The following is a 27,919-nucleotide window of genomic DNA, read 5'->3' on the forward strand; positions in this document are numbered from 1 at the left end:
ATGTGATTTGGGGGGATACCATCCCCCTTATTAGCAAAGTGACCCCCTCCATCTCCTAGTAGCAGAGAGCATGCAGGGGCAGAGGGCCTGTTTAGATGAATATGTTTGAATCTGCCCCACTCATTGATACATTATCTGAGTGAGCCACAACCATGGCTTTGAAACATGAGTGGCCTCACTGTGCTGTGTATTGATCTGTTCATTGTGCTGTCCATGGTGCTGAAGCAGCAGACAGATATGTAATTGTGCCTTTTTCTCTGAATCCTGCCCTTCAGTTTCATCTTACATCTATGATATTCTTCAGACTATGTGCTATAGATATTCACTTCTATACTATGTTGTAGGCTTAGGGTTAGGGCTGAGCCCCCCTTGGGGGAAGGGGGTGCCCCCATTGGGCCATCATTTCTGTTAAAAGTGAACAAATCACAGACTGATCATTGTGACCTTAAAGTTGTGTAATGTTTCCCACTCAGATGGGGAGGGATAGATGGACTGTCTGTATTGAGATGTACAGTAGGCATGAAAAAGAGAAGACGTGCTGCTTGCTATATTTTAATATCAGTGATGTGAGCAGGAGATGGATTAATTTGAAAAGAAATGATGTATTTGATGTGCTCTCAGCCAAAGCTATTTCTATATCCAAAATCAACACTTTTCCCTCTCATTCACATGGAGGTTGAAAAACACTGAGGAGCGTTTGTTATTGTTTCTACGTACTTCAGAGAAAAGAAGAAGCAGAGCGGCAGTGATGAGTCCTTCAGAGATGAAAACAATACCAGACTGGTTGTCTTACATCAGTGGGAGGAGCTCAGCTCTCCCTCTCTGTTTTCTCTCCTCCTCAGTCCCTCCCACCCTCCTCTCTCTCCTCTTCTCTGCATTGCAGGTGAAAGCCCACTGCTCTGTGATGACTACTGCAGTGCAGAGTCTGCCCTCTGGTGGACAAACACCCATATGATTAAAGCTGCTTGATAAAAAGATGCTTTTCTAAAAAGAAAATACAACTTTTTTAAGGAAGCAAGTGGCTGTTTTCTTGTCAGCCTGTGTCTGACTAAATAGCACATGTGACATATTGTTTTGACTTGATTGTTGGTTTTCTTTCCCTCAGTGGTTGAAGACAGAAGAGGTGACACAAGCTGGCAGCACAGCCATCAAGATAGAGAACCCAAACCAGTTTGTGCCTCTTTTCACCAACCCTCAAGAGGTGATTGAGACACGAAACAAGGTAACGACGTCTTTCCTTTGGCCTTTTCTGTCCCCCACAAGTCCCATCTTTGTCCTCACCTGAATCAGAAATGTTACACAGATGTTTTTTTGCCCCTCAGATCCGACAGCAGAATCGTCAGGACATGAAGACAGCAGGACCACAGTCTCAAGTCCTCGCCAGCGTTATAACAGTGGACAGTCCTCCGGTAGACTGCAGTCTCACTGCTCGCCAAACATCTGTCTCTTTTCCTTTCTGAGTCCTCCTCTTGAGCTGCAGAGTTAAAAGCTGTGATTTTGTGTCTCTGCTTGTCTTTAGTCTCCAGTCAACCCACCTGAAGTCCCACCAGAGCCAGAACCTCCCAATCCCTTCAACGAGCTGACAGACCAGGAGCTGGAGGAATACCGCAAGGAGGTGCAGAGGAAACAGGATGGAGGGACCAATGGTATGATTCATTCAGCTCAGTTAGAGTACTATAATTCATTCTTATGATTTATCCTTAAAGCAGTATTAGAATATAGTGATTCAAATTATTTTCACTCGCTGTGTATGGCTAAAGGTTCATTGGTTGACATTGCACACGTGTGATAGTTGAACATGTCATTCCAAAACCATGGCCATCAATCTGTGGCTACATCAGCCTCTACCATTCTGGGAAGACCTGCCAGCAGCTACTGGAAGCTGGCTGCAGGGATTTGCTCCCATTTAACCTAAAGAGCGTCAGTCAAATCATGTCAAATTCATTTCTATAGTACATCTCATACAGTGCAGGCTCAATGTGCGTGACACACAGCAAATATTAACCAAAATAAAATATGATATAGATACATGTTTAAATAAATATAAAGGAAATATGTCCTAAAAGGCAACCTGTATGGATCCCTGGTCTGATGTATGTGGACATGCTCATCATGTTATCATGTCAGCATGTGGTAAGGGAAACGGGAGATGCTGCTTGGAGAAAATAGGGAATAGATAAATAATAAAACGTATGCTTTTAAAATCAAAGAAAAACCAAAAAGAGCCAAGTGAAAGATAAACAGAAGAATAAAATAGATTATTAATTTATTTTAGCAGTTGATTGAAGGTAAATGAAAAATAAGAAGCTTTTCTCATTTTTTACCACCTGGCTGGAGGTTAAGGGAATGCCATGAAGCTTAATATATCTATTTTAATCATGAAATGAACTGCATTTATTATTGATGTATTCATTTAGATTCATCTGATAGCCTTTCACTGTCTCTTACTGGTGCGATCGGGGTGTCTATTTGGCTATACAGTAGAGTAGTAAAGGCATCTTAATATGCTACCCCTCACTTTCACTATTCATTCATCGCACACTTTCTTCTTACCTCCTTAAAGATGCTGTGTGTAGCATTTTAAGTATCAGTACATACCTTCAATTTCAAATCATGCATATTCTACATTTACTGAAACTACTGTTTGAAAATGTACAGATACTCACTTTTGAATTTAAAATGCTACACACAGCCCCCCAATGCAAACTTGTGACTGTCATGTAAACTGTGTTCACTTCTCTTTGCCTCACAAATGGAACTTCCTGCACAGCTGAACCCTCACTGTCACTCACTGTGTGTCACTGTGTGTGTGTGTGTCACTGTGTTTGTTTGTGGAAGTAGGGGAGGAGGTGGCAAGTGACAAGGAGTCTCCCCCCGCTACCTCTCCCACAAAGGGCCCTCCGCCCAGCCAGCCTCCTCTCTCAGGTGAGGCTTGGCAGAGCGCTGACTGTCTGCCCTGCTTGCTGCGTTCACTGACCAGCAGCCTGCTCCAAGCCTTACATACACTCATGCTTCTGCCCTCTCATGCTTCAAATGCTCACTGACAACCGTGTTACACCTCCTCATAAGCAGTTGATGCTGTCTGTGTTCAATTAAAACACACATTCAGAAACAACTGGACCATCTAATGCCAGTTTTCTGCTTTATAGATTAGAAGTATACTTCATTCCTATGGTGGTGAACGTCTGGGCTTTGAATTATTCAGGCCAGCCATAAATTACGGTCCAGTTTCATTCCAGTCTAAATATCAATCAGACAGATAAAACTGAGACAGGCTGTTCTGTCTGCTCTGACTCCCAGTGATATTTGTAGATATCTAAAGGAGTAACATGGCGGTCAGGGTTTGTTGGCATGTGCAATTGATCTTTGTCGTGAAAGACATTTTGACTTGATATAGCAGGAAAACACAGTTTTGGCTTGTAGCGTTAACACCACACGTAGCTCTGGCAGTGAGCCAGCGTTGCTCTGGAAATGGACCACCTGCATAAGTCAAAATGTCTGGAACCATTCTGTCGCCTGAGCTGTTGATGCGTGCGTGATTTACATTTGCCACATTTCATCGCTCTGTAGGGAAATCCACCTGTCACTGTACCCACTGTATCTGTTGTACTCTCTCCCTCTGTATCTGTCTCTGTCTGTCTGTCTGTCTGTCCTTTTCTGTGTCACTCCACACTGACTTGTAGGGCACACTTCTGGTGCTTTGGTCTTGTCTCAATAGTAAGTATAGAGAAACAGTATGACAACCCACATCTCATTTAGCAAGCATGTTCATTTGCGGTGACATGTCTTTCATGTAGCTTTGCAGCTCTACCCCACTCAAGCTGCTCTGTCTGGTTGCTAAATGTCCTTTGTTCCTGTCGTCCTTCTTAACTCGGAGCAGAGGAGGCCAAGACCGACTCCTCAGCCATACAGAATGGAGGCGAGGAGGAGAAGCAGACAACAGAGGAACTGGAGAAAGGGATGAAGGCTCTATCAACCAACGACACCTCCTCCACACCTGCTGCTCCGCCTGCCAAACCGCAAGGTGGCACCCCCGAGGGTTCGCCCTCCAAGTCCCCTTCCAAGAAGAAAAAGAAGTTCAAGCCGCCATCGTTCCTGAAGAAGAGCAAGAAGCAGAAGGAGAAAGCAGAGACCTGAGGCACTCGAACACACCAGACCTCGGTGAAATACTACTGTGAAACATTTCTTAGTGTATGACGGAGTAGCAGATGAGTTAACCACATCAGATCTATTCAAACGCGGTCAGTAAAGATGTCTGTCACAGACATGGTGTGCTAAATTGACCCTCAAATACTTTACTGTAACGTTCGTCCTCACTGGTTTGATCTATGTGGTGATTCATCTTAAGCAGGTTAAAAAACACTGATAATTATTTTCACATACTATTTGACCCAGGTCGGATCCAACATTTTGACACACTACTTCTTGTCTCTCACACACACACACACACACACACACACACACACACACACACACACACACACACACACAGAGTCCCTGTACTGCTCATGTCTTATTTCCACCTGCTGTGCTATCAAACCATTACTTCACTTCACTCTGTAGGCAGTCAAACATATTCCTTTCTAAAACTGGGATTACTAGTGTGAACCTGTGCACTTACAACTGTTTCATACCATATTTTGTACCCACAACTTTTCAAGACACGGTGGAAATTTAAGTTCCCTTGAATTATGCACCCCTTATCCATGTATAGGCACTTATCATATGTACATTGGCATTCTACTATGTTGCATTTGTTCATCATCATAGGCATCTTCTAGTCATGATTTGGTTCTAATTATCAGATAGATGTTGCAGGTATCGATGTGAGCACAGGTGCAGTACATGTAGAAATACACTGATAGCCACTGATTGTGCTCTTCTGAATGCTGGTTTTGTGTATAAAAAGATCAGCCTATTGACATTAATACAGCAGGGATGAACAAGGAAAAAGACAGCGGGGAAAATATACTGGCTCGCAACAATACACAAACCGCTATGAATGCCACTATTACCCAAAAAAGGATAATGCATAAAGAACTTGTTGCTTGTCAATGCAGTTTGAAACCCAGAAATAGAGGATACTGAAGGTACTAAACATTCCACTTTTCTCATTTTCTTTGAAATGTATGTGTGCAGAATACCTCTTGACAGTTGTAATTAATTTCTGTTTTAACCAGTAGCTGTTATCAAAATGCTGATGTGTGATGTTTGCTCATGGTTTTTATTTATTTTATATTAGGATGTATAAGTGAGTGTTGCAAGGTTACCATGTATCAATCATTAAAGATCAAGTTTGATTTAAATCCAACTGGACATCAAGCTTATGTGTTGTTTTTTCTCCTGTGTTTACCTTGTGCCACTTTGGAGTCGTGTCACTCTGCATGCCAACTTTAACATTTGATCAGGCTGCCACAAAAATGTGATTGCAAACAGATGTACACTGTGGATGTTTGACAGTATAACACATTTTTGAATAATGCAATGAATTGACAGAAAATGTGACAGCAACTGGGAGCTGACCGTGCACTCAAGACGGTCACTTACACCTACATAAACTTTATGAAGTCTAAGGTAATAGACTATTACTGCTTTCAATTTAACAACTACTACACAGTGTTTGTTTCAATGCTATAAAATAGTAGTTTTTTGCATTTACAAAGAAAGCACTAATAACAGCCTGAATTTTATGCATGAATGGCATCACAAATCACAGTACAGGCCTGTGGGTGTGGTAATGCATATTGTGATACTACAAACCACTGTCAAACAACACGGATAAAGATGTTTGATGTCACCTGAATGTTTTCTGCATTCAACGGTTTGAAAAAAAGAAAAAGAAAAAAACGGCTCTTCTCCGGGGCGATAGTGGGCGCTCTTCTGCAGAAAGGTCACCGGAAGCTCACATATTAACCGGAAAACACAATACTGCCTTGAAGTGGCAGCCATTAACGTGAACGAAATATAATAACCCACCGTTTGTTCGTAATTCTCACCTCTTGTTGTTTGTTACTTCGTACTTCACCTGCAAGGGTAACATTTGATATATTTGGAAAATGGGCAGGAGCAGGAGTCGAACTCCTCCTAGACGAGGTAAGCAACAAGAAGTAGCCAACTAAGCTAACGTTAACAGCACGTATGTTTAGCTGGGTGTTTTACTCCTACAACACTGTTTCCAGTTCTTTTACACCGGGAAAAAGCAAATATACATACATACACACACACACACACAGAAAATGTTCATTTATCTTATTTTCTCAGCACTGACTCCACATCTTAAAATGTGACTTATTGTGTAAGTTCATTTCACGTGTTCATTAATACATTTGTGTCAGCTTACTTATTCAACATGATTGTGGTTGAATAACATTGTCGCAAAAGCGATGTAATGTTGAATACCTAATTGTGTTTTGGACTAGTCTTGAATATGAGGAGGCCAACAAAGTGTTCTAGGTATTTTTTTGTTTGTTTGTTTGTTTGTTTTTTAAATCTAACATTATCTTGCTAAATACACATGTTGATTAGCAGCAGAATAAAGTCTGAGCAGCTTAACCTCTTTGGTCCCTGCATTTGTACCAGATTACTATCACATATATGATGTTTTTACGTTGTAATACAACTTATGCATGCATCCCTGTTTGCCATTTGAGACATTCTGACGTCAAAGGCTGGTGGTGATAGTCGAGGATTAAATCTGCCAATTATGCTGACATAAAGTCTGTACACGTGTCAGTTTTCATATCAAAGAGTTTGTTATTGAGTGTTTCCCATGAACCGTGATGTCTCAACCACAAACTCGTTTAACAGAATTCTGTCTGATGTGTGTCTTATATGGGAAAAGACACTGGTTGAGATCAGAGCCTTATCTTTCATGTAAATGTGTTTTTGCGACCTTGTGGGCCAAGTTTTACCTGAAGTGATCAAAGGTTAAAGTATCAATGGTAAATGTATAGCTAATGCATCGGCAGTTTAAGAGCATCTTGCTTCATTCTCCAGATTCAGGTTTTTGGTAACCAAGCTATAACTTAGTTGTCTTGTGTCATATGTTTCAATACAATATATACTTGTAAGGGAAAACTGTATGCTCAACATTTAAGTAGGACTCAAGTTGTAACAGTTACCTTTTTACATGTTGTTTAAACATCAGGTGTATCATGTATAAAGCTGTTACAGTGTGTGGATGCCGATATGGTCTGTTTCAAATCCCCCAGTTTACTGCTGTTGTCATGATCTCATTTCCTTCTTTCCTGTAGAGAGAAGGCGTTCTCGCTCGACTTCACGGGAGCGTGAGCGAAGGCGAAGGGATAGAGATCGCTCTCGTTCTCGAGATCGCGACCGAGACCGACGGCGAAGTCGCTCACGATCTCCTCACAGGAGGCGTTCAAGGTGAGGAAGCAGTTTTTTGGGACAGTGGGTACTATAGCACTCTGCCATCGTGCCTGATTTACTAGAAAGTGGTTGTTTTTTTATGTTTATAAGTATGATAAACATGATATATATTGGAACTGATACTCTTTGCCCTTTGAGAACAAGTTCATTCATTTGCAACCTAAAGGGACTTAAACAAACCATGAATAATATAATCACTCTAAGTGGCAGAATTGCCTGCGTTCAGTGGTCGTGGCAACCCATCCTGCAGCCATCTTTGTGTTCCTTCTGCAGGTCACCCAGACGCCATCGCTCTTCCTCTGTCTCTCCTAGTCGACAAAAAGACAGACGTGAAGATGAACGCAAAGAAGCTAAGGATAAGACTGCAAAGCCCATTCAGATCTCAGGTATGCATCATATGAATAATATTTGTCTGTTTGCTCTATTCTCATAAATTAATGAGGAAATTTTGTTTGATTCTTCTTCTGTCATTTTCAAGCGCAGTATTTATGTTTAAGCCAAAATTCAATACCATCATTTTTTTGACAGCGGAAGACATGCAAGGCAAAACAGAGGAAGAAATTGAGATGATGAAAGTGATGGGATTTGGTTCCTTTGACACCACCAAGGTGAGAGCACATGGTTGTTGTGCAGCCACAAGGTGGTGCAGTTTATCACAAATAAAGTTCTTGCCATTCTGCAGCTAAGCTGAAGATGGGCATGCTGTTTGTTTGCATTCATATCAGTGGACCTGCTCTGTGCACCAGTTTTAATCACCATTGTGCTCTGAATTTCCACAAACACCTGGTGAATGCCTGCAGTATCAGAGAAGCCAAGGTTCACAGAGTAGGGTGTGTTATTTCCATTTACCATGCTTTTTTTGAAGCTATGATGTTCATGCCTCTATGCCAAAGATGATTGCCTGTTGACAAAAACAGAAAAGTGAAAATTGTACAAGTTTAAATTTAGAATAACTTCTGACTGTGAAGCAGCTACAGGCATGTAATGTTGGAGGAAATGTTGAGTTGTAGTTAGTTTCATCTGTCAAAATGGGAAAACCTCCATCATGGTTTTGTGTACCATCAGTACAACACACTGTGTAGTATCTTCTCAGCCTACGGTAATTCAGTCCTACTTCTCAGTTGTGTGTTTGCTGCAGCTTAGAAGAGCTTTTCCAGATTTTGCACAATCTGACCTTCCAAATTGTCCTCACAAATTAGCTTTGTGAATAAAGGGAGCAATGGAAGTCAAGCAAAAACCTCTACATTTCGTCAATTAGCAATACATCGCTATTAAACTTTAATTTGTGATGTTTTGCATGTGCGAGGCATTAACATTGTTTTCAAACAGGGGAGGAAATCTGACGGATCAGCCAATGCACATGCTGTCAACGTGACCATGAAGAGAAAATACAGGTACGTCAGCAACAAAAAAAAACAAATGTTTCTGCAGTTTGTGTGATGCTGCACGTAGCCACAGACCATTTTTTGAGATGCTTCATAAGCCCTGATCTTATTTTATATTGATCATTTTGAATTTATTGTTGGAACTCCAGCTGTTGGTCAGATTACTGAGTTAAAACATCAACTTTTCACTTCCCTCACATTGAGTGCTCCCAGTATCAACCACTGTTAATATAGCCAATCACCTAGCAGGTGTTTCTATGCAGAGATCCCGGCTCTCCCATTGGTGCTCGATGATGTAATCTGCAAGTGTTGCGAGGGTAACAGTGATGTAATGTGTTTTTTTATATATTTATTTTTTTAGGCAGTACATGAACAGAAAAGGTGGATTCAACAGACCACTGGACTTCATTGCTTGAAAGGGTCAACAACTCGTGATACCCGAGAAGCTTACCTCCATTCTCCCCTTACAGTAGTGGATGGTGTGCTATTTCCTGTTCTTTCGAATCTCTTTTGTGTTATGCAAGGATTCTGTATAGGTTTTTTTTTTTTTTTTTTTAACAAATGAACACATAAATGTAAATACTAGTGCTTGTAGTACGCCACAGTTGAGTATTGCTGGGAGATCCACTGTGGACAAAATGCATGGAGCTTTGTGTTGTTGGGGTATGTGGGGATTCATCTGAAATAAAAGCATTTTAAAAAATATGCACTTGCACCCCTGATTGTGAAAAACATCTGTATTTTAAAGCCAAATTTGCCTCTTGCATTTGCCATGATGTGCAGGAACATCTCCTGACACATAATTGTTGTATTAACACTATGACATTTAAAATGTGTAAGCCGATCAATATGATCATAGTACAGAGTCTAGAGCTACTGGCTTTCTAAATATAACTCATCCTACACTCATATTACTTCGGTATTCTTGTCTAGCATGCTTGTAAATGTTTCTTCTGCCACAAAATGCAATCTGGTGTTCTCTCCAAGTGCAGTGCTACAGGCTGGTTTGTCATTCAAGGATTAAATTTAGCTCTACACGTAGGACGTTTTTCAGCGTTCACACCCATTGCATGTTGTCTTTTGCGTAGGTCCTGTGTTTTTCTACTGCTTTAAAATGGGCATCCGTCTCATTTTGAAGCAGGCTTTTACTGCTATCATGTTTCGGAAAGCTGTGGGTGTGCGCATGCGCGGATATATCTGCGATAGGGGAAACAAGAGACCAATAGCAAGAGAGCATGTGAATCTGGCCAATCCCTGAACATGAAATAAGACAACACCACGAGAGCCAATCATTGCCATACACCGCGAAACAGCATGGCAAAGAGGCGTGTCTTCTGTTCGAAGCGGGCGTTGTCGCTTTAGCTCGTGGGCATTGCGGCCAATCAGTAAAAAGTTTATCACTAAGCAACCAATCACAGCGTGCAGGTGCATAACGCAGAAACACTCCATTGCGGCTCAAAACGGTGAACAATATGCAATACGAATTAGAACCAAAATGGCAGAATCAGTCCCTCAGTTGCAGTGAATACCGACCCCCTTGACGATTGACGGCTTAAACGCCCAATAGGAGCTTGAGTTGTTATGTCTACTGCCCAATCACATCGCAGGCCACAGGAGCTTTGTGGTGAAGTACAGTAGTGAGCTGTCGTCCAGATCAACAAGCCACTATTTTGGAAGCAGTTTGATAAACACTCAGTGTGCCTCAGTTGATGTCAGTCGATATCTGTGTTCCCAGCGAGACGCATCACGCGTGATCAGCGACAAACCAGCACAAAACTAGCCAGCCACTTAGTCCCGAAAAGATCAGGTTGGATGACATCGTCGGTTTTTAACTTTAAGACAGCTAGCTCGTTTTTTTAGCCATTCACATCAGGCAAGTCTGTGACAACTGAAGAAGCCAACGCTGTTGTTTTTTGATTGGCTGAATCTTTACAAATATTCAGCCGAGTTAGCAACAACTTTCATCGGTAATTTGACAACTTGTGACCAGCGCTAACGTTAGCCAACTCTATTTTTTACCAAACAGAACAATACTCGACTTATTTTCAGATGTCAAGCGGCTGTCCGTTTTGTTTTTGTCAACAATCCGCTTTTTCTCGAAGAACTGCATAGAAAACCAACGATATTTAGTAAACAATTTGCTTAAGAAAGAGGGCAAAGCAACCTTAGCTGCTGAATAAGTGTTAGCGTCAGCCTCGACCAGCCAGCTCCCACCAAGCCCTCACCTGAACCACTGAACAGGAAGAGACTTGTGTGGCGTTTAAACCTGACCGGTGCTGCGTTCACGTCCTTTAACTTTTAAATATCCCGTTTGATACGCTGCAGGAGCAACTCCTAAACGCCACCTCTCCTGTTTTCAATTAATAACTGACAGAACAGCAAACCACCTGAGTGTGAGAAGGAGAGCAGTGTTAGGACCTGAAGCAGGTTGTGTACAGCTACGGAATCCCTCTTCGGATTGTTATATTATCGGTGTTATTGTTGAAAATGGCGGCGATCGGACTGGTGCAGATGTTGATCGAAGCAGCCGAGTACCTTGATCGCAGGGAACGAGGTAAAGTCCAAATGCACTGTTTTCTACGGTCTGTTGTATTGCTGAAAAATGACAATGACACCCCTCCCCCAAGGCACGCTAATTTATGCGCCTGTCATTTCAAAGCTGTCTTAAATCCTGTTGCTGTCATTTACTTTTCACTCGAAATAGTCTGTCCGTGCATTATACACAGAAACGCTGTCGGATTTTGCACAACACTTCAGCAGAATGCATCGCCTACTCAAAGTGGGTGTTAATCAATAATCTGCCATTTTTCAAAACAGCAAATGTGCAAAAACACACGTGCATTTCTTTCCTAATGAAAGAATGAATGCATATGTGGCAGATGCAGTCAGATGTGCAGGGAGACATTGTTTTCGTGGAGGCCCCTCCTTTCCCGCTGTTGTGTTTTGCTGGTGGGGTTTATTCCAGTTCAAGATGACATCATTGTCCTGGCTGAGGGGAGAAAACACTGTATAAAGATTCTGCACGGAGTCCATTCATTGCATGCTTGTTCTTCAGTACACCACATTGCTACTGAATTCCTCAAGGCTCCAGATCAAACGTAGCACATTTTGCAGTCGCTCTTTTCCTGGTTTGGCTTCTTTTCACTGCAGCTATGTTTTACATTGCCAGATATCTGGACATGTGACCACTATGTTGTTTATTTGCTTGCAGAAGCTGAACACGGCTATGCCTCCATGCCGCCGTTCATCAGCAGCCGAGAGAGGGAAAGTCTGAAAAGGAAAAGCAAAAGCAAGAAAAACACAAGTAGCAGGTAAAAGCCATTCGGCTCCCTGTGGCCAGAAATTGTGTACTGTATTGTTTTCCATCTCTGCAACAGGGTGCTCATCATATCCCCACTTCAAGAGTGTCCCCACGGAGCGCAGCACGATTGGTCCCTGTTGTTTTATTTTTGAGTTTTTACAAATCACAGAAGCACCTTTTTTAATTATTTTTTGGTGCAGAACAGAGAAATGCATATTTCAAACCAGAGTAATATGAAATTCAACTCACCACCCACTGAAACCCACTGAAAAGGGTGGTGGTGGTGATGGGGGATGGGTTTGAAAGGGTTTAAAGATCGCACATCATTATTGAGATATTTATTGTATATAGTCATGATGCTTAAAAAATACTGTTGCTAACGCCAGTTTTTGGTGGATTCTGAGTGAACTGACAGAGATGCAGAACTTCTTTCTGCTGATACAACACTCGACATTTGTTTTGGAGAAAATAGAGCTCCATTAGTTAGCTCCGTACTTAATGTCCAGTTTAAGCTTGACACCACAGACAGGCTCCTCTGCTGTTCCACACTGCGGCTGAATGTGAACACGTGTGTCTCTCTGTTGGATTCAGGCCATGTTCTAACTTCCCCTTGTCTTCTTTAAAGCGTGTGACTGACAGGAGCAAACATCAGTCTGGCTTAAAGCGAATGGCCACTCGGTAAGGCTAACTGGGTCAGTCAAGGTGACTGCAGAAGACATTTCAGTGGGGGGGGGGCATGTCCTGACAGCTCCAGTCACCCCAACGGAAACTACTGCACACACATAGTGTACATTCAGAGTCTGTGACCAGAATTCCACAAACCGTCATAGTCAGGACAGATTGGTGTTGCATCCTCACCCCTCAGATCAATGTGCGGTCTGTGCTTATGTTGAACTTTGCATTGTATAATCTTGTGCGGGACAGTATATTCCATATTTGCGTTGTGAGTTAGAGCCTGTACAAGCTGTGCACTGATGAAGCAAGATCCTGAGTGCGTTGATGGTTTCGGTGGAGAGGATGAAATCACTCCATGATCAAAGGTGGCAGCACTGGTGGAACCATATTCTATATGATCAAAAAGATTTCCTGGAGTATGTTTATATCCACCTGTACTTATGCACATGAATTGTCTTTAATAGAAACACCAGAAAAAAAACCCCACCTAATTAGTGCTTGGCTGAGGTGGAAGAGTTGGCATGCCGACAAAATAGATTTTTCAGATAAGCGGTGACACTGCTTCCTCAGTAGACACAACAGTGGCATACTGCTGCCACCCACTGTTACGTGCCTCCTTTTCATCAAACAGGCAAAAAGTAGAGGGGGAAAAAAGGGCAACTGACAAAAACCCTGCTGCAGTGTGGAGAGGGAAGCAACTGATTATGTATATACCATAAAAGCCATATTAGATGGGAAGCATCGTAAAATGGTGCAATGTAGCAGAGTTACAGAAGAGTGGAGTAGCAGCCAGGACATATAATACACTTTAAGCCATTCAGAAAAACTGTAGACTCGGTTGAACCCGCATCAGGTATTACAGCCATGAGGCCACACTAGTCCACGCTGTCAAACTTTCTGGAATGAACGCCGTCCTCTGCCAATCTGATGAGTAGAAATGAGTGTGCAGATCACTTGAGGTGAGGTATGTAAACAAATTTATATATAGGTCTCTTAACTTGTGTGCACCCCATGTTTAGGCAGCATTAATAGCTGCCAAACTAATGTTATAAGACCGCTATACGCAGACATCTGAGTATGTTATACGTTGAATGAGCAGCGCTCTTATCACAGCCTGATTTGCACCATCTTCATGTCCGCATGTGGACTGCAATTAACCGTTATTTACTCCATTAGTTAATCGGTCGAGTTCCCAGAGTCCAAGGTGATCCCAGAGTCCAAGGTGATGCCTTCAGGTGTTTTGTTTTGTCTGACTAATAATCCAAAACCCAATGATACAAGCAATCATATATAAAAGTAGCAAATCCGCACAGTGGTGGAGCTGCAACCAGAGTATGCTTGGCACTTTTTCATGGTAAACGAACCTAAAGATAATTAGATTATCAAACATCTAATAGTTCAATGGGCCAATTATTTCACCTCAATGACGTTTAAGAAGTCAGAATAATTACCTGCTTTTACTTCAGTGTACCGGACAGGAAGACACTGTCATTCATTGTGTACACACACTGTATGTGAGCAGAGCAGGCTGATCTTTAAAGGAACTTGGTTTGATGTTAGTCAGTTATTTGGTTTAGCCTGTTAGCCAGGATTATGTCTGTCGGTCTTGACAACCTTGTCAGTGACAGTGACAAATTTATAGTGTTCTTCCACCGCCTCTGTGTGGTTAAAGACGCAGGGTGTGGAGCGCTGTTAGAACATACAGCTCCGAGCATGTCACAACATGCTTAGCAGGCACTTCATTTTTAGACATGCGTATTGAAGAAAAGGTGGAACTAGCTTTGTGTGGCAAATTGACTGCAAGCTGCTTTGTCCTTGTTTCCAGTCATAAAACCTTTTAGCTTACCAGCGTTTACTTTGCTTTTTAACGCCAAGGTTATGTTAAGCTGCAGCGACTCCCTCATCAGCTATTACTCATTACTGTTTATGGGCAGCGGAGCCGCGCTTGGTATCAGTGAGGGCTTCTGCTCAGCCTCCATGGTTTGATAGGGTCTAATAGGATGTTGGCTCTTGATCATTAATAGTCAGACCAGCTGATTGTCTCTTGGGAGGGGTGGGGGTTGATTTCTGACAGAGAAGTGCAGATCATTAATTGATCAAGCATAATGCGCTTGTTTTTTTTTTTTATTGTTTTTGACACATGGTGAAGTGTCGTGCAGGCAGCCGTGTATGCATTTGAAGCCATTTAAGCCAGTATGTACATAGCCGTCCAGTTACTGTTGTTTCCCCATGGCATGGATGTGTGAGTAGTGGGGGAGGGGAGCCACAGGCTTTCTGGCTTGTATGTGTGCATGTGTGTCAGTAGTAGCGACTCCCCCCTCCCCCTCATCTCTCTCCTTCTCCCTCTTGTGTTTTCTCTCTCTCCTCACCTCCTCCACCCCTCTGTGTCTTTCCTGCTCTGTTCCTCACTCTTGGCAGGCGGTGGAGAGCACCAGATCCTCCATTACATAGATGGAGAGTCCTCCCCCACCCTGCACACTCACACATACACACACACACACACACACACACACACACGCACACACACACACACACACACACACACACACACACACACACACACTATGCATCTACAGTGCACTATGGAAATCATACAGTGATCTTGTCATCCTTGTTGAGCAGGCAAATGGAGTCCTTCCACGCTCTCCACCCTGTTTTGTTTTCCATGCTGATGCGGTTGACTCGGCTACAGCGAGGCTTCAGAAGTGAAAGTACAGGTTAATGGTAGATTAATGGAGAAGAATCTTGTTGTAGACTGAGCCAAAGGAAAGGTGCACTGGTGAATCATCTTTCTACAATTCAGTGATCCAGTTTAATCCGGCTAACTCTCTCCATCAAGGACCCCCAAAGCCCATGAACCCCATGCAGTAAGACTTTGTCCAGGGATCATTATGGGAGCATTGAAGGTCTACACTGCATGTGGATTCCTAAGACTGAAGCTTATTTTTAGAATAGTCATTCATTTTCTTGACATCGCCCTGACCGGTCAGTAGCAAGTGACGCATCCATCTCATCTCCTTCAGTTGAGCTGCGAATTCTAGCTGCCAGGAGCAGTTAACGTTTCATAATGATTGGAGAAAAATGCTGATTTAAGAGTTTTACACCCTGAAGTTTGACTTACAAGAAGGAAATTTGGCTTTCATCTAATCTGGGCCTTGGGCATTAATTCTGTCACTGATCTTAAGTCTGGATTCACTGAGTTCACTATTCAAATCTGGGAGTGTGGTCACATTGCTATAAAGAAGATGGACAGGGCAAGAAATGCGAGCAGTCAGACATTTTTCCTGTAAAATTATTAACCAAAACGTCCATTGTAAACATTCATGACAGTTGAAAGACCCACTTCACCTTTGACCTACTTTACTACCAACCTACCGAGGGATTGGCTACACTGTTGTCGTCTTTCCAACCTGTCTGATCATCTCACTGCTCAGGTGCTTCCTGCATCAGACTCTGTTGTCAAGATGTCGCCATGTTCCAAGACATGAATACTTCCTTTGCTGAGCAAAATCTTATCACACCTGATAGAAATGATGGCCAAAGTTATTAAAATGATGCCCAATAAATCCCCCTTGGCACATCTTACTTTACTTGACCAACATTCAAGCAGTAGGAATTAAAGCAGTTAGATCTTATTGGACCTGTCAGTATTGGTCTGATGATAAGTTACAAGAAATTTAATACAGAAATGCCAAAGTAGGCTTGAGATCTTTTAGAAACAGTGTCTCCATGATATACTTTGTCCACCAGAGAGCTCTGACAAGTTTATTTTTACACCATAAAAACAATTATGATCAGCCAATATCTGAAAATGTGACTGTTCTCTTGAAGAACTCGGTATCATTTGAGCTATATTGGGAATCTTTGGGAATCTCACTATCAGATTTGGACTCTTGGATGAAAGCATTTCCTTTTCTACAAAGAATCAGAGCCTCAGAGTATATCGATTATGTAATATTGTAGTAGCATGGTGACTCAGTGTATTATTATGTAATCCAGCGTAGTGACCAAGTGTGATGTGCTCCATGTCCATATTTGGTGGACTGGGGATTGAATGTAATGGGTTGATATACAAGGTACAAGGTTCATTTATTAAGCATTATACAACACAGGGCTGTACAACAAAACGCTAGTTGTAGTCCCTCTATGCTCCTCACAAACAAAAAAGAAGTAATTGGATGAATAAATAGTAACCCTAACCCTGATGTGGGTCTCCTGAGTGGCGGCATCGAACATGTGCCACATGGAATTGGGGAAAACCGTACACTGTTCCACTCTGCTCACAATACGAAATCCCATCATTGCTCAGTGCTATTTATTATCAGCTGTTCCTTGTCGCGTCAGGGGTGCCGTAGGTGGTGGGGTAGCAGGTTATGGGGCTAGAGCAGGAGGTTGGAGGTGTCCCAGAGCCTGAAATCTAACCTGAATAAGTGGGATCATTTCCCTGCGAGCCCTGTTATGTCACCAGCGGCTGTCTGCCCTGCACAGGAATGCACACTGGCTAGAGGGGGCCAAGTGAGACAGAGAGCACCCAGTGCTGGAACAAGATGATACCCCGCACCACACACACACACACACACACACAGAGGCATGACACACATTGTTGTTCAAAGGTTGCAAATGTGGATAGTATTATATATATATAGAAGGCAGTGTTTTTCAGCGATGGGAGAGAGAGTTCCCTCAGGACCTTGGCCATGACATGGTGACAGTGTTGGGCCTAGCAGAGCTGAAGGTGCACAGGCTATTTTTGGGACCTGGCGGAGGACAAGTGGAGGTAGATGAGAGTTCAGGAATGCTGAGGGGATCTTCTTTGCCCCCCAGCCCCATTTCCACACAGGGGTCAGACTAGCACATTCCCTGCAACCCTGTTCCTGCATCCTCTCTGTCCGTCTGTCTGTGCATGTGTCCGTGCGCCACTTTAACACTGCAGTGCAGGAGCCATGCTGGCCATTTGCACACCTCCATCTCTCAGTTTACCTTCAGCACAGTGTCTTCCCCCACCCCCACCTCCCTTAGTGCTACATGCTCAGTGAATAATCAGGCAGTATGAGGGGGCATAGTCCCATCTACTCCTGCTCTTGGCTTCTGTTTCTAGTTACTGTTACTATGTTTACCCCTGGCCTCCTCATCACATATCTGAGTGTGGTCCTTAAAAAAGCAGTGTGTCCTCCGTGGAACAAGCCTCAGGCATCAGCATATCCAGCCTGTTCTTATTTCCTAGAATCTCATTTTGTCAGCCGTTGTGACTGCTCATAAACTCCCACACAGCCTTTTCTCGCTCGCTCTCATTCCCCTGCAGTAAGGCCTTGGACTGCATTGGTGGCACACAGAGAGGAATCCTTACCCTGTTCAATCAGTGGCTCTCTTATTGTGTGTGGTCTCTCATATGTGTTTTATCTCCGCAGGTCTACTCACAATGAAATGGAGAAAAACAGGTATGTCAAAATGTCTTTTTGTGTGTGTCTCTGTGTGTGTGTCTCTGTGTGTTTGTGCGTACTAATTATTGCTGGTCCTCAATCCATAAGAATACCAGCTCACACCGCCTCACGGTCACCATGGAGAGCGTCAGTGTAAATCAGAGGTTGTCGATTTGAAAATATTTTCTCACATCAGATTGTCAAGAATCGTTGGTATGTGTGGAAGAACATGTGACCCAGATTTAAAAGTGAAAATGAAACGTGAAAATGGTTAATAAATCAGCATTATTTTAGTATTCAGGAAAATGGAAACTAGAATAGTTTAAATGTATAAATTCTTCTTGAAAAGAAAAATTTGGATGAGTGAATTGTTCTTTGTTTCACGACACACTTGTGAACTTATATCTCAACAAAAGACTAAATTTTAGGAGAGGACACGGTAAAAAGTTCATTAAGGTGTGTTCTTGCTCAGTCTTGAAACCGCAAAGGAATGACACTGATAAAAATTGCAATGATTAGTTGAATATTGATTAGTTGGTCAAAAGACAATGAATCAGCAACTACTTTGATAACTAATCAATAAAGTCATTTTTTGATCAGAACCTCCAGGTTCTCAAATAGGAGAACTTGCTGTTTTTCTTGGTATTTCATTCCAGTAACCTGAGTGTTTGGGGTTTGGACTGTTGCTCTCGTCTGATAAAGCAGCACATTGCATGATGTCACCTTATGTTCTAGAAAACTGTGACGGCTTTTTCTTACAGCACGTATTATAGAGGAATGATTGAGTGAGAAAATAGAAATTCATCTGTAATGGAAATAACCGTTAGTCACACCCTAATAACAATGCCTATGGTTCAGCGCTTCAGGAGGTTTAGCTAATAAAATAACTGTTTTTTCAACCCCCTCTGAAACTGATGAGACAAATGAGGAATGATGATCGTATCAGGTGACTTACTGTGCCCTTTGGCACCTGAGAGCAGCTGACCACGTTTCAATAATTTACAGCTGGGCTGTTTCAACAAAACTTTATCGAGGTGGTTCATTCACTGCTCTGTAGAGTCCATCAGTCCATTATTACTTTTCCTGTTTACTTCAGCAGCTGGCGAAGGAGTTGGTATCAGCAGATGAAACAGTATCAGGGATGAAAGCGAGCATAGGTAGATCGTACAGTAAGGTGCTCGATGTGAGTTTGAAGACAGATATGAGTATGAGACATATATATTAGTAGACTTTAGTAGAGTTTAGGAAAAGGTGTTTTTAAAGCTCAACACTGAGGGAACTGATTTGTTACAGCAGATTTTAGCCATGTCTCCAGGGGTGGCAGTGACAGTTGGTCGATCCACCTCTTTGGTACAGTCTGATGAAGTCTCGGATGGATTTCCATGAAATTTGGTTCACGCATTCATAGTCTCCAGAGGATTCATTTCAATCATTTTGGTTTTCCTCTGACTTTTCCTCTACTAACGTTCATCAGCTCCAGCTTTGCTTTTTGTTATTGCTGAAATTTTAGCAAGATAACATCCTAAACTAAATAGGTGAGTGTGGTAAACATTAAACCTCCTTAACATCAGTGTGCTAGCAAGGTGATGTTCGCATTTAGCTCAAAGAGCCGCTGTCCAAAAGTACAGCCTCTCAGACCTGCCAGCATGGCTGTAGACTCTTACTTAGCTATTAAAGATCATGTCAGCTGCCTGAGTCCAGGTCACTCTCAGTGCTTTCGTCCTGCCTGTGCTAGTTGATCCAAACCAGCAGCTCAGTGTACAGCCTGAATAATATATGGCACCGAGGCCTGTGCCTGGGATTTAGCCCTCTGCACGTGTGTGCATGGACGCCTCATGCTTGGTAGTAAGTCAAAATTATGACCACAGCCTGTTGCATTACACTTGAGGACATTCAGAGCCTTTAGCCAGTTTCTCTCCCCAGTAGCTTGATGATAGCAAGCCGTCATAGGCAGATAGTAAATTACTCATGGTGACCCTCTGCTAGCAAAGCCAGGGGAGTGCAACGAGATCCATTCCCCGCCTCCAGTCATATTGGCTCAGTGAAATCTCTGTACACACATTCAAAGTCCTGTTTTGTACAGGAGCCACACACGCACACACCTCTGTCATTGTGCACAAAACCAAGAGTATGCATATGTGTGTGCATGTTATGTCCACGTAACATGACTCTAGCCACCACCACACCGTTTTTACACCTAAGTTCCTCCCAGCTGCTCACGGGCAGCTACTGTTGGGGGTCAGAAGGTGAGAGTGAAGACAGTGCGATGATATACTGCTGGTCACGCTGAGTGCATCGTGCTGCCCTGGTTGTGGTTGTTAGTTTGATGTAGGTCTAGTTTTGGAGAGGCTGCTTCAAGAGAAGCCATTTTGGGCTGCAAGGGAAGACTTGTTTGCATCTGTTTTTATGCGGCAAACTTGACTTGAGCAGTCGCACGCATTTAAACAAAGGACACAAGTATGAAATTATGGCATAGCAATGTAGATTTCAGCCTTAGGCTGACGGCACACAAGCCTGTGGCTCCGCATACATACTCACCTATTGACACACTGCACTGATCCAGAGTAACCTGTTGCTGAAATAGGGCTGTGTGTTAAGGCCACGTATTTATTTTTTTCTCACTCAAATACCATATGACCTGTGCTGTGTCATCAGTCTGCTGCTCGTCAGTGTTGTTCAGCAAACATTAACTAGCCCTGCTGATCCCTTATTATGTCAGAACAACACAGGCAAGGGTACGTTATGTAATGTCAGTCTGCATGCCCTTTGGACTGAGTCATCTGAGAACCAAGCACTTGGTTTCAGCTTCTGAATACTGCTTTGAATGTGCGTGCGTGAGATTCACTTGCACGGTTTGTGTGTTATTAAAAGGGCGAGGGGTGAGAATTTATTTGTTTGCGTCCTCTGACCACAGTAAAATCAGCGTTATCCTCTCTCCATGTGTCCGCTTTGAATACGCTCTCTTCCGGCTGTGACGCTCACATCAGGATTACCTGCAGCAGACAATAACAGCTCATCCAGCCAGCCCTCAGCAGTGAAAAACATTTTTACACTCACTCTTAGGAAGAATGTGACGTACACACGCCCACTCGCTCAGGCACACACTGGCTCACAGACACGTACACACTGCTGAGGCTGAAGCTGGAGGTGTGTGTTGTGTAACAGCGAGGTCAAGTGGTCGCAAACACCCACCAGACCTTAGCAACTGCCAAGGCTGCCAGCTTAGAGTGGCTGAGAGCAGGGTGGGGGGCGGGCGTGGAGGGTGGGGGTGTTATAGGACAGGTGACATTAATATTGAGCTCAGATCTGAACATATGTCGCAGATGATCTTTGGATTTCACCATTTCTGTCTTCTTCTTATCGAGGGAGGATCTGTACACTGTTGAAATATCCTTTGTCGCACCGGCTTGTAATAATGTTACAATGACCTCATCACCTCTAAATATGAACGAGTAACGCAAGCATTTGTATCAGAAATCAGAAAGACCAAAACACGAGTGGAGCTACACAGGAGTAAATACAAATGCCTCATTAACATTTACGTGTTGAGTTTTTGTTATTTTTTTCCCTTTAATTTGGAGAATGATCCTCCCTATTTCCCTTTTGGCTCAAATTTATTTTCATATCTCTTGATCCCAAGGTTGTATTAATGGTATCTTATAATAGGTGGAAAACTTATAAATGGTAATTTTCTTACTTGTAGTTTTTTTTTTTTTTAATTCAGCACAATTAAAATCAAAAATGAAAAACTAAAATTAGACTTTAAAGCCTGAAAAAGTCAGGGGATGGGGAGAAGAATTCATCATCAGGGGACCATGACTTTCATAGCAATCCATCCAATAGTTATTGAGATATTTTTGTATGGACCAGAGCGGTGGACCGACAGACCAACAAACTACTATTTCTGAGGCCAAGAGCAAACTGTGATTCTGACGTGATAAAAGCTAAAAGCAGTTTCTCTCGGTTTGCTTCTTCTCCTGTGTTCAGACGGGCGCATCTACGGCTGTGTCTAGAGCGCTTGAAATCCCTCGTTCCCTTAGGACCAGATGCTAACAGGCACACCACCCTCAGCCTGCTGATGAAGGCCAAAGATCATATCAAGGTGCGTGTCCACATGTGTGTACATGTTTGGTGTTCACCTAATCAGTGTGAAGAGGGCATTGTGGAGGGGTAAGTGTGTTATTTTGTGTCTGAGTGACTAAAATGTCATAGATAAGCCTCTGATGGAACACACACACACACACACACACACGCACACACACACACACACACACACACACACACACACACACACACACACACACACACACACACACACACACACACACAGCAACACAACATTTTACGGCAGGTATTTGGGTGGGATTTTCCAGCTGTATGCTTTCAAAATCTAGCTTTCTGCCGCTGGTTTCTCCAGCAGCTTTAAGTGTTGTGTTTTTTCTCTTCCCGCCTCGCAGAGGTTGGAGGAGAGCGATAGGAGAGCTCAGCACACCGTGGAGCAGCTACAACGGGAGCAGAGACACCTGAGGAGGCGTCTGGAGCAGCTGGGGGTGGAGAGGACCCGCATGGACAGCACCGGCTCCACTCTGTCTTCCGACAAGTCCGACTCTGACCAAGGTGAGGCTTCACACAGGCCGTTTTCACAGGAAGGACTCGTCATCGTGCTCTGGAGCCAGCTCGATTCTTTTTAGAGAAAAGGTCGCTGAATGTGTGAAATAAGTCTTTGTCTGTTTTCATTAAAATATGTCAACTTCTTCTTTAAATGTAACTATTTACATAGTAGTCAAACTAGTAAGTAACATAACCCTTAGAAATAAGAAGTCAGCGTCATTTGCAGTGTAACTGATAAGTATGCAGCATACAGTGTTTTTCTGCTGATTGCAAGATCACAACAGATCAGTGATAATATAACACTGTTCTCTGTGTGTTCCAACAGAGGACCTGGACGTGGACGTGGAGGGGACGGACTACCTGCTGGGTGACCTGGAGTGGAGCACCAGCAGTGTGAGTGACTCAGGGGACGAGCGAGGCAGCCTGCGCAGCAGCTGTAGCGATGAGGGCTACTCCAGCGCCAGCCTGCTGCGCCTGCAGGACACTCAGGAGAGGGCCAAGCAGCTGGGCTGCAGCCTATAGACAGCACTGCTCAGTGACCCAGCGCCCGCCTCCTCCCCTCAGCCAATCCTGTCCAAGATTGTCTCAGCACTCCCTGGTACCACTGACCTCAACCCCTTCCCCTCCCCTCCCCTCCCCTCCCTCCCTCCCTCCCTCCCTCCCTCCCTCCCCACCAGGACTGACCAAGTCTACGGCCTTTCCTCCAGCCGGGCCTCTGCGTACTTCCTGTCCCCACGGTGACTTCCATTCAGACTCAAACGCCTCCGAGACAGCCGCCCACACCCAGCACATCATCAGCGGTCAGTCTTTAAGGTGCCGCCCGCCCTGCTCTGCACCAATCAAACGAGGAATTGAAAGACACTCCACCCCTCCATCCGTCCATCTGTCCCTCCGTCCTGTCAGAAACACAACTTTCAGCCAGAGAATGTTACCACACAATGTCCCACTGCCTCTTTTTCTATGCCTCAAGAGCCATGGGAAGCACTTATGAGATTTCACCCTTCCTTCACACACACTTAAACACGCATACACACATGCCCTCCACCACTCCTAGATGTCCGGTGAGACAGAGTCCTCCCAAAGGTGTGACGCTGACATGATGTGGGGCTTTTTTCTGCTCCGCCCACCAGTCGACCATCTGTGCATGGTATTTTGCACTTATAATTGCTTTTGTAAACAAAAATGCTGTCTTTTAAAAAACTACAGCTGTTGCCGTAATGCTACCGGGAGCAGTGAGTGTTTGAAAGCCGCGCCAGTTGTCTGGCTGTGCTGTGCGGCGTAGCAGAGTTTGTGGACTCTAGAGTAGACTGCGTGGTGTTGGACCGTCGGGGCCGACAGCAATACGTCCCTTAGTACCCAGGCTTTGTCGGGCAGGCTCTTAAATACCCTGTCATTTTCTGTCCACACCTGCCATTTAGAGGGAAAAGTAACACAAAAACCACAACAAAAAAAAATTGTGCAGCATGAGATTGTGAAGGGGCTGGGGGGTATGGGAGGGGTTTGGGTTGGGTTTGATGTTTTCTGCATCTCTCTGACGACGGTGGCGTTTTTACAGCATCCTTTTATCGTAATGTGTGTATGTCATGTCTGAGCCTGGCGACAACGAGGGGTCACGAGCAGGTTTGGAAACTCTGAACACCAGCCACCAGGCCGAATGCTGGCATATTTTGGCGGGTGCTGGTCCGTTTTTGTACACTACTTCTTCACTGCCCCGTTCACCAGGTACTACAGGAAGGAAGAGCCGATCTGGAGCACATTCCATTACACAGAGAGGACAGGCAGGTGAGACTGAGAGCATTATTTTTTGCAAGTGGATGTTCTTGCCAATTATTTATGAAGGGAGTGTTCAGATGGAGACGAGCCGAGTCACCCTGAAACAGAACGACTGGCTTTAACTTTTCAGTGAGGACACACTGAGAGAGGCCTGACTCTTCCTCTGTGTTCACGTCTGAAAAGCACTAAAATGTTCAAACCACAGCTTTTCTCTCCTTTGCCTTGCCTTTATAGCTATTTATTGTTTCTGCAGAAATGTACACCTTTTATTGTAAATAGTTTACAGAAAGATCTCTATGTCTATCAGCAAATGTATTTATTAGATATGCGAAATATATAGATGAATATATATATAAATCTATTTAATTAGTCATAGCCTATGTTCTTCTCGTGAGGTTTATTGAGAGTTTCCTATGTGTAGTTTGTTTGCACAGCATAGTCAATCCATAGAATATTTAGAATGTTTAGAAACGTCTCTTGTGCCTCGAGGCTTTTGTGTCTGTTCAGAATTCGGCACGGTGCTCCTAGAAAATGAAATGTTCTCTTTGTGGTTGATCATAATTTTTAGCTGTTTTCAAAGCCAGCTTGCCCTTTAACGGGGAAATAAAAGGACAAAAAAATCTGAATAATTTCTAAAAATGTGAACTTAAAAAGTATAAAAGTGAGAGGAGCTGGTGGCCGGGTTGAGGGTGGTGGCGGTTCCTCTTGCGAAGCTGTTTGCCCGTCTCTGTCCCTCAAACAAAATGGCCGCTTCCCATGTTGATGTTTTAGCCCTTTTGTTTTTGGTTCAAAATCATCACGGGCAGGGAGAGGATTGCAGTTTTCTTGAATGTAGATATCCTCTGCCCGGCAGTGCCAGAGGGAGCCCCCCGCTCCAGCAGCCACCCTGCAAATCTCAGTTAAAGCATGAAGATGAATCTGAAAATAGATATAGGCTTTTCTCGTCTTTGAGTGTGGAATGCTGCTTTTTTTGTCAAATCGAAACCTTTTCAAACGGAGAGGAACTGTGTAGCCACGCTATGAGGGGGACTAAAGGGGAAACGTATTGAAAAGTAGGTGTGAGTGGGCAGGTGTGTTCACTGAAATGCCATCTGTCGGTGTGGGCATGTGTGTACAGTATGTGAGTGTGTGTGTGTGTGTGTTTATTCCGTCACTGTCTTCAGAGAGAGAATTTTGGGGTGGTGGAGGGTGGGTGGTTTCAGAAAAAAAAAAATTTGTAAGGCTACGTTTCTGTTCTGGTTTTCTGTTCATTTGTTTACTGGTACAATGCAAAAAAAGCCCACTTGACAAAGACGTCATGTATTAACCTAAGCATCAATGTCTGTCTATGGGAGTCGCCTGTTTCCTCCTTTTTTCCATCCATGGCTTGTTGTCTGTCTTCCGCCAATCAATGAGTGTGTGTGCGTGCGTGTTTCCTGTATGCCTGCATGTCCTTGTACATGCATGCATATGTGAGCGTGACTCCCTCCTCCACATGCTGCGTTGGCATCTGTGGTGCAGGCGGGGCAGGGGTGTGTGGCGGAGCAGTGTGTGTGCTACTGATCATATGCAACTATTGCTCCTCACCCAGCGCCCCCACCCCTTCCTCCCCTCTAAAAAGACCCTGGTGCTCTCAGCATCTGCCTTAAGAAGCAGGTGTGGAATCTCTCAAAGAACAAGACTACAGTCAGACCAGTTGTTTAAGCTACAGGTTTCAGCATCAGGGGAAACTCATGTTTATGTGTATCTTTGATTTTTGCACATTTTGTCCCTGCATACAAAGAAGTGGCTAATAATGCCTTAAAACAGAAAAGACACGTACGACCCAACAGAAGTATGTGACGTGGTTGAGTGTGTACGACATGTCGACGTGTATCACAAAGGCCATTCCTTTCCATTGTGACGGTCTCAGGCGTGGTGCTTTCATGCATTACACAGTAAACACACAGACACACCGCGTCATTACTCCATGAACATTGTTGTCGCCTGCCGCCTTTCTCCTCAGAAAGGTCAGACGTCTGTTTATTGAACAAGAACTTAAAGGAGGGCGTTTTGTGCACTTACTTTTTCAGAATTGGAGAAATTGGACACTGTCTTCTAAAGAAATCACTTCAAATGTTGGGGGTGGGACTTTGAAAATGAATTGTCGAGCAGCAATTTATATTTGCCATTGATATTAAAGGAATAAAACATTTGAAACCCTTGTTTACCTACCTATCACTTTGTCATTGTCTTCATTTGTGGTACAAGCCACAAAGCCTGCACAATAACTATATTCTAAGAACAAATAAGGGCTTTAACGGAAGAAGCCAACCCACCAGTTTCTCATACAATGACTAATCTTCTTGTAGAGGTTGAATAGACAGTAATGAGAAGGTTTTTGCACAGCAGAAGAAAGAGCCTCCATGGGGGCTTGATCCTCGCCAGCCATCCAGTGTGTTTCGGAGTAATCTGCTGGCCAAATCCCAGGTTTGTATGATCACAGCCATCTGACTGCTGCTCAATAACCAACACACACACAAAGCCAGAGAAGGAGAAGAAAGAGGGGGGTGAGCATCTTGAAAAGCATCCCACATCCCTTCTGGAGCTGTCTGGCTGCAGAGGGGGAGGGGAGCCATCGGAAAAGAGCGTTTCCACCATGAGCAGCCCTGTAACGCCTTATTTGCTCTGATACTATTCCACTGTATTGTACGTCTTGGACCAGTAATCTTATGACTTGTTTCAGTGTAAAGGAGGCAAATAAATCTGTTCAACTGACAGATGACGTCTCAGCCAGGCAGAGTTCCCCACAGTGATCTGACAGAAGTTTTTATCCAGCTCTGGATGTTTATAGCAGCGACTCCCAACCTGGGGGTCAGGGCCCACAATGGGGTTAAAGAAATAAATGTAAGGGGTTGTGAGGAAAAAAAAAACTGGATAATATGACCTCTCCTGGATTGCAGCAGCTATTTATAGTTAAATCCGTCTCTATGTTTGGGTCCTAAGCTCTCTAAAACCTTACCAGCGTCTCAATTAATAAAGGAGTTCGTAATGTGTGTATCTTATTGCGAGGAAACATCTCTAACACCATCCAATAAAAAGCAATCAACTATCTAAACAGGAAGTTCCACTAGGATCAATAGCTGGCACATCTGACAGTTTAAAGTTTTAGTGGGGGAAATGATAGCCTTTCACCGTCATTGTATTCTTTAGCTTTATTGATACATGCATGCATGGAGAGATAATGTATGTGAGTCCAGAGTTATCATTCATGCAGTTTAAAATGAGTGGGAAGCATCCAGACATGTTCATTTAGCTCACATGATCAGGTCATCGTCTGACATTACAGGCAAAACACTGTATCTTTTCAGATATTTGTGAAATGTAATTGCTTTAGATCATTATTA

The 27,919-nt window shown here is 43.5% G+C and overlaps 3 protein-coding genes across 5 annotated transcripts in view; all 3 read left to right on the forward strand.

Moving 5' to 3' along the window:
• The window catches only part of add2 (adducin 2 (beta)), a 17,752-nt gene extending 12,436 nt beyond the window's left edge, over positions 1 to 5,316 (forward strand). For 2 of the 3 annotated variants that reach the window (XM_070963719.1, XM_070963720.1), the window contains exons 11-15: positions 1,106 to 1,222; positions 1,323 to 1,409; positions 1,520 to 1,646; positions 2,842 to 2,925; positions 3,881 to 5,316. In XM_070963719.1, the coding sequence (XP_070819820.1) occupies positions 1,106 to 1,222; positions 1,323 to 1,409; positions 1,520 to 1,646; positions 2,842 to 2,925; positions 3,881 to 4,137 (672 nt within the window). In that variant the 3' untranslated portion in view covers positions 4,138 to 5,316. The remainder of the gene's footprint in view (positions 1 to 1,105; positions 1,223 to 1,322; positions 1,410 to 1,519; positions 1,647 to 2,841; positions 2,926 to 3,880) is intronic. The other variant, XM_070963721.1, reaches the window with a different exon arrangement.
• A 588-nt stretch (positions 5,317 to 5,904) lies between these two features.
• snrnp27 (small nuclear ribonucleoprotein 27 (U4/U6.U5)) lies at positions 5,905 to 9,322 on the forward strand. The gene is made up of 6 exons (XM_070963722.1): positions 5,905 to 6,093; positions 7,254 to 7,386; positions 7,663 to 7,775; positions 7,918 to 7,997; positions 8,719 to 8,783; positions 9,136 to 9,322. The coding sequence occupies exons 1-6, from the start codon at positions 6,057 to 6,059 to the stop codon at positions 9,188 to 9,190; spliced, it is 483 nt and encodes a 160-aa protein (XP_070819823.1). The 5' UTR covers positions 5,905 to 6,056; the 3' UTR covers positions 9,191 to 9,322.
• Positions 9,323 to 10,407: 1,085 nt separating this feature from the next.
• On the forward strand, positions 10,408 to 26,746 carry mxd1 (MAX dimerization protein 1). Its single transcript, XM_070964660.1, has 6 exons — positions 10,408 to 11,328; positions 11,986 to 12,085; positions 18,159 to 18,188; positions 22,158 to 22,272; positions 22,628 to 22,787; positions 23,107 to 26,746. Exons 1-6 carry the CDS (start codon positions 11,262 to 11,264, stop codon positions 23,301 to 23,303), a joined length of 669 nt encoding a protein of 222 aa, XP_070820761.1. The 5' UTR covers positions 10,408 to 11,261; the 3' UTR covers positions 23,304 to 26,746.
• The last annotated feature ends 1,173 nt before the right edge of the window (positions 26,747 to 27,919 follow it).

The sequence above is a fragment of the Chaetodon trifascialis genome, chromosome 6, assembly GCF_039877785.1.
Source record: "Chaetodon trifascialis isolate fChaTrf1 chromosome 6, fChaTrf1.hap1, whole genome shotgun sequence".
Lineage (NCBI taxonomy): Eukaryota > Metazoa > Chordata > Actinopteri > Chaetodontiformes > Chaetodontidae > Chaetodon > Chaetodon trifascialis.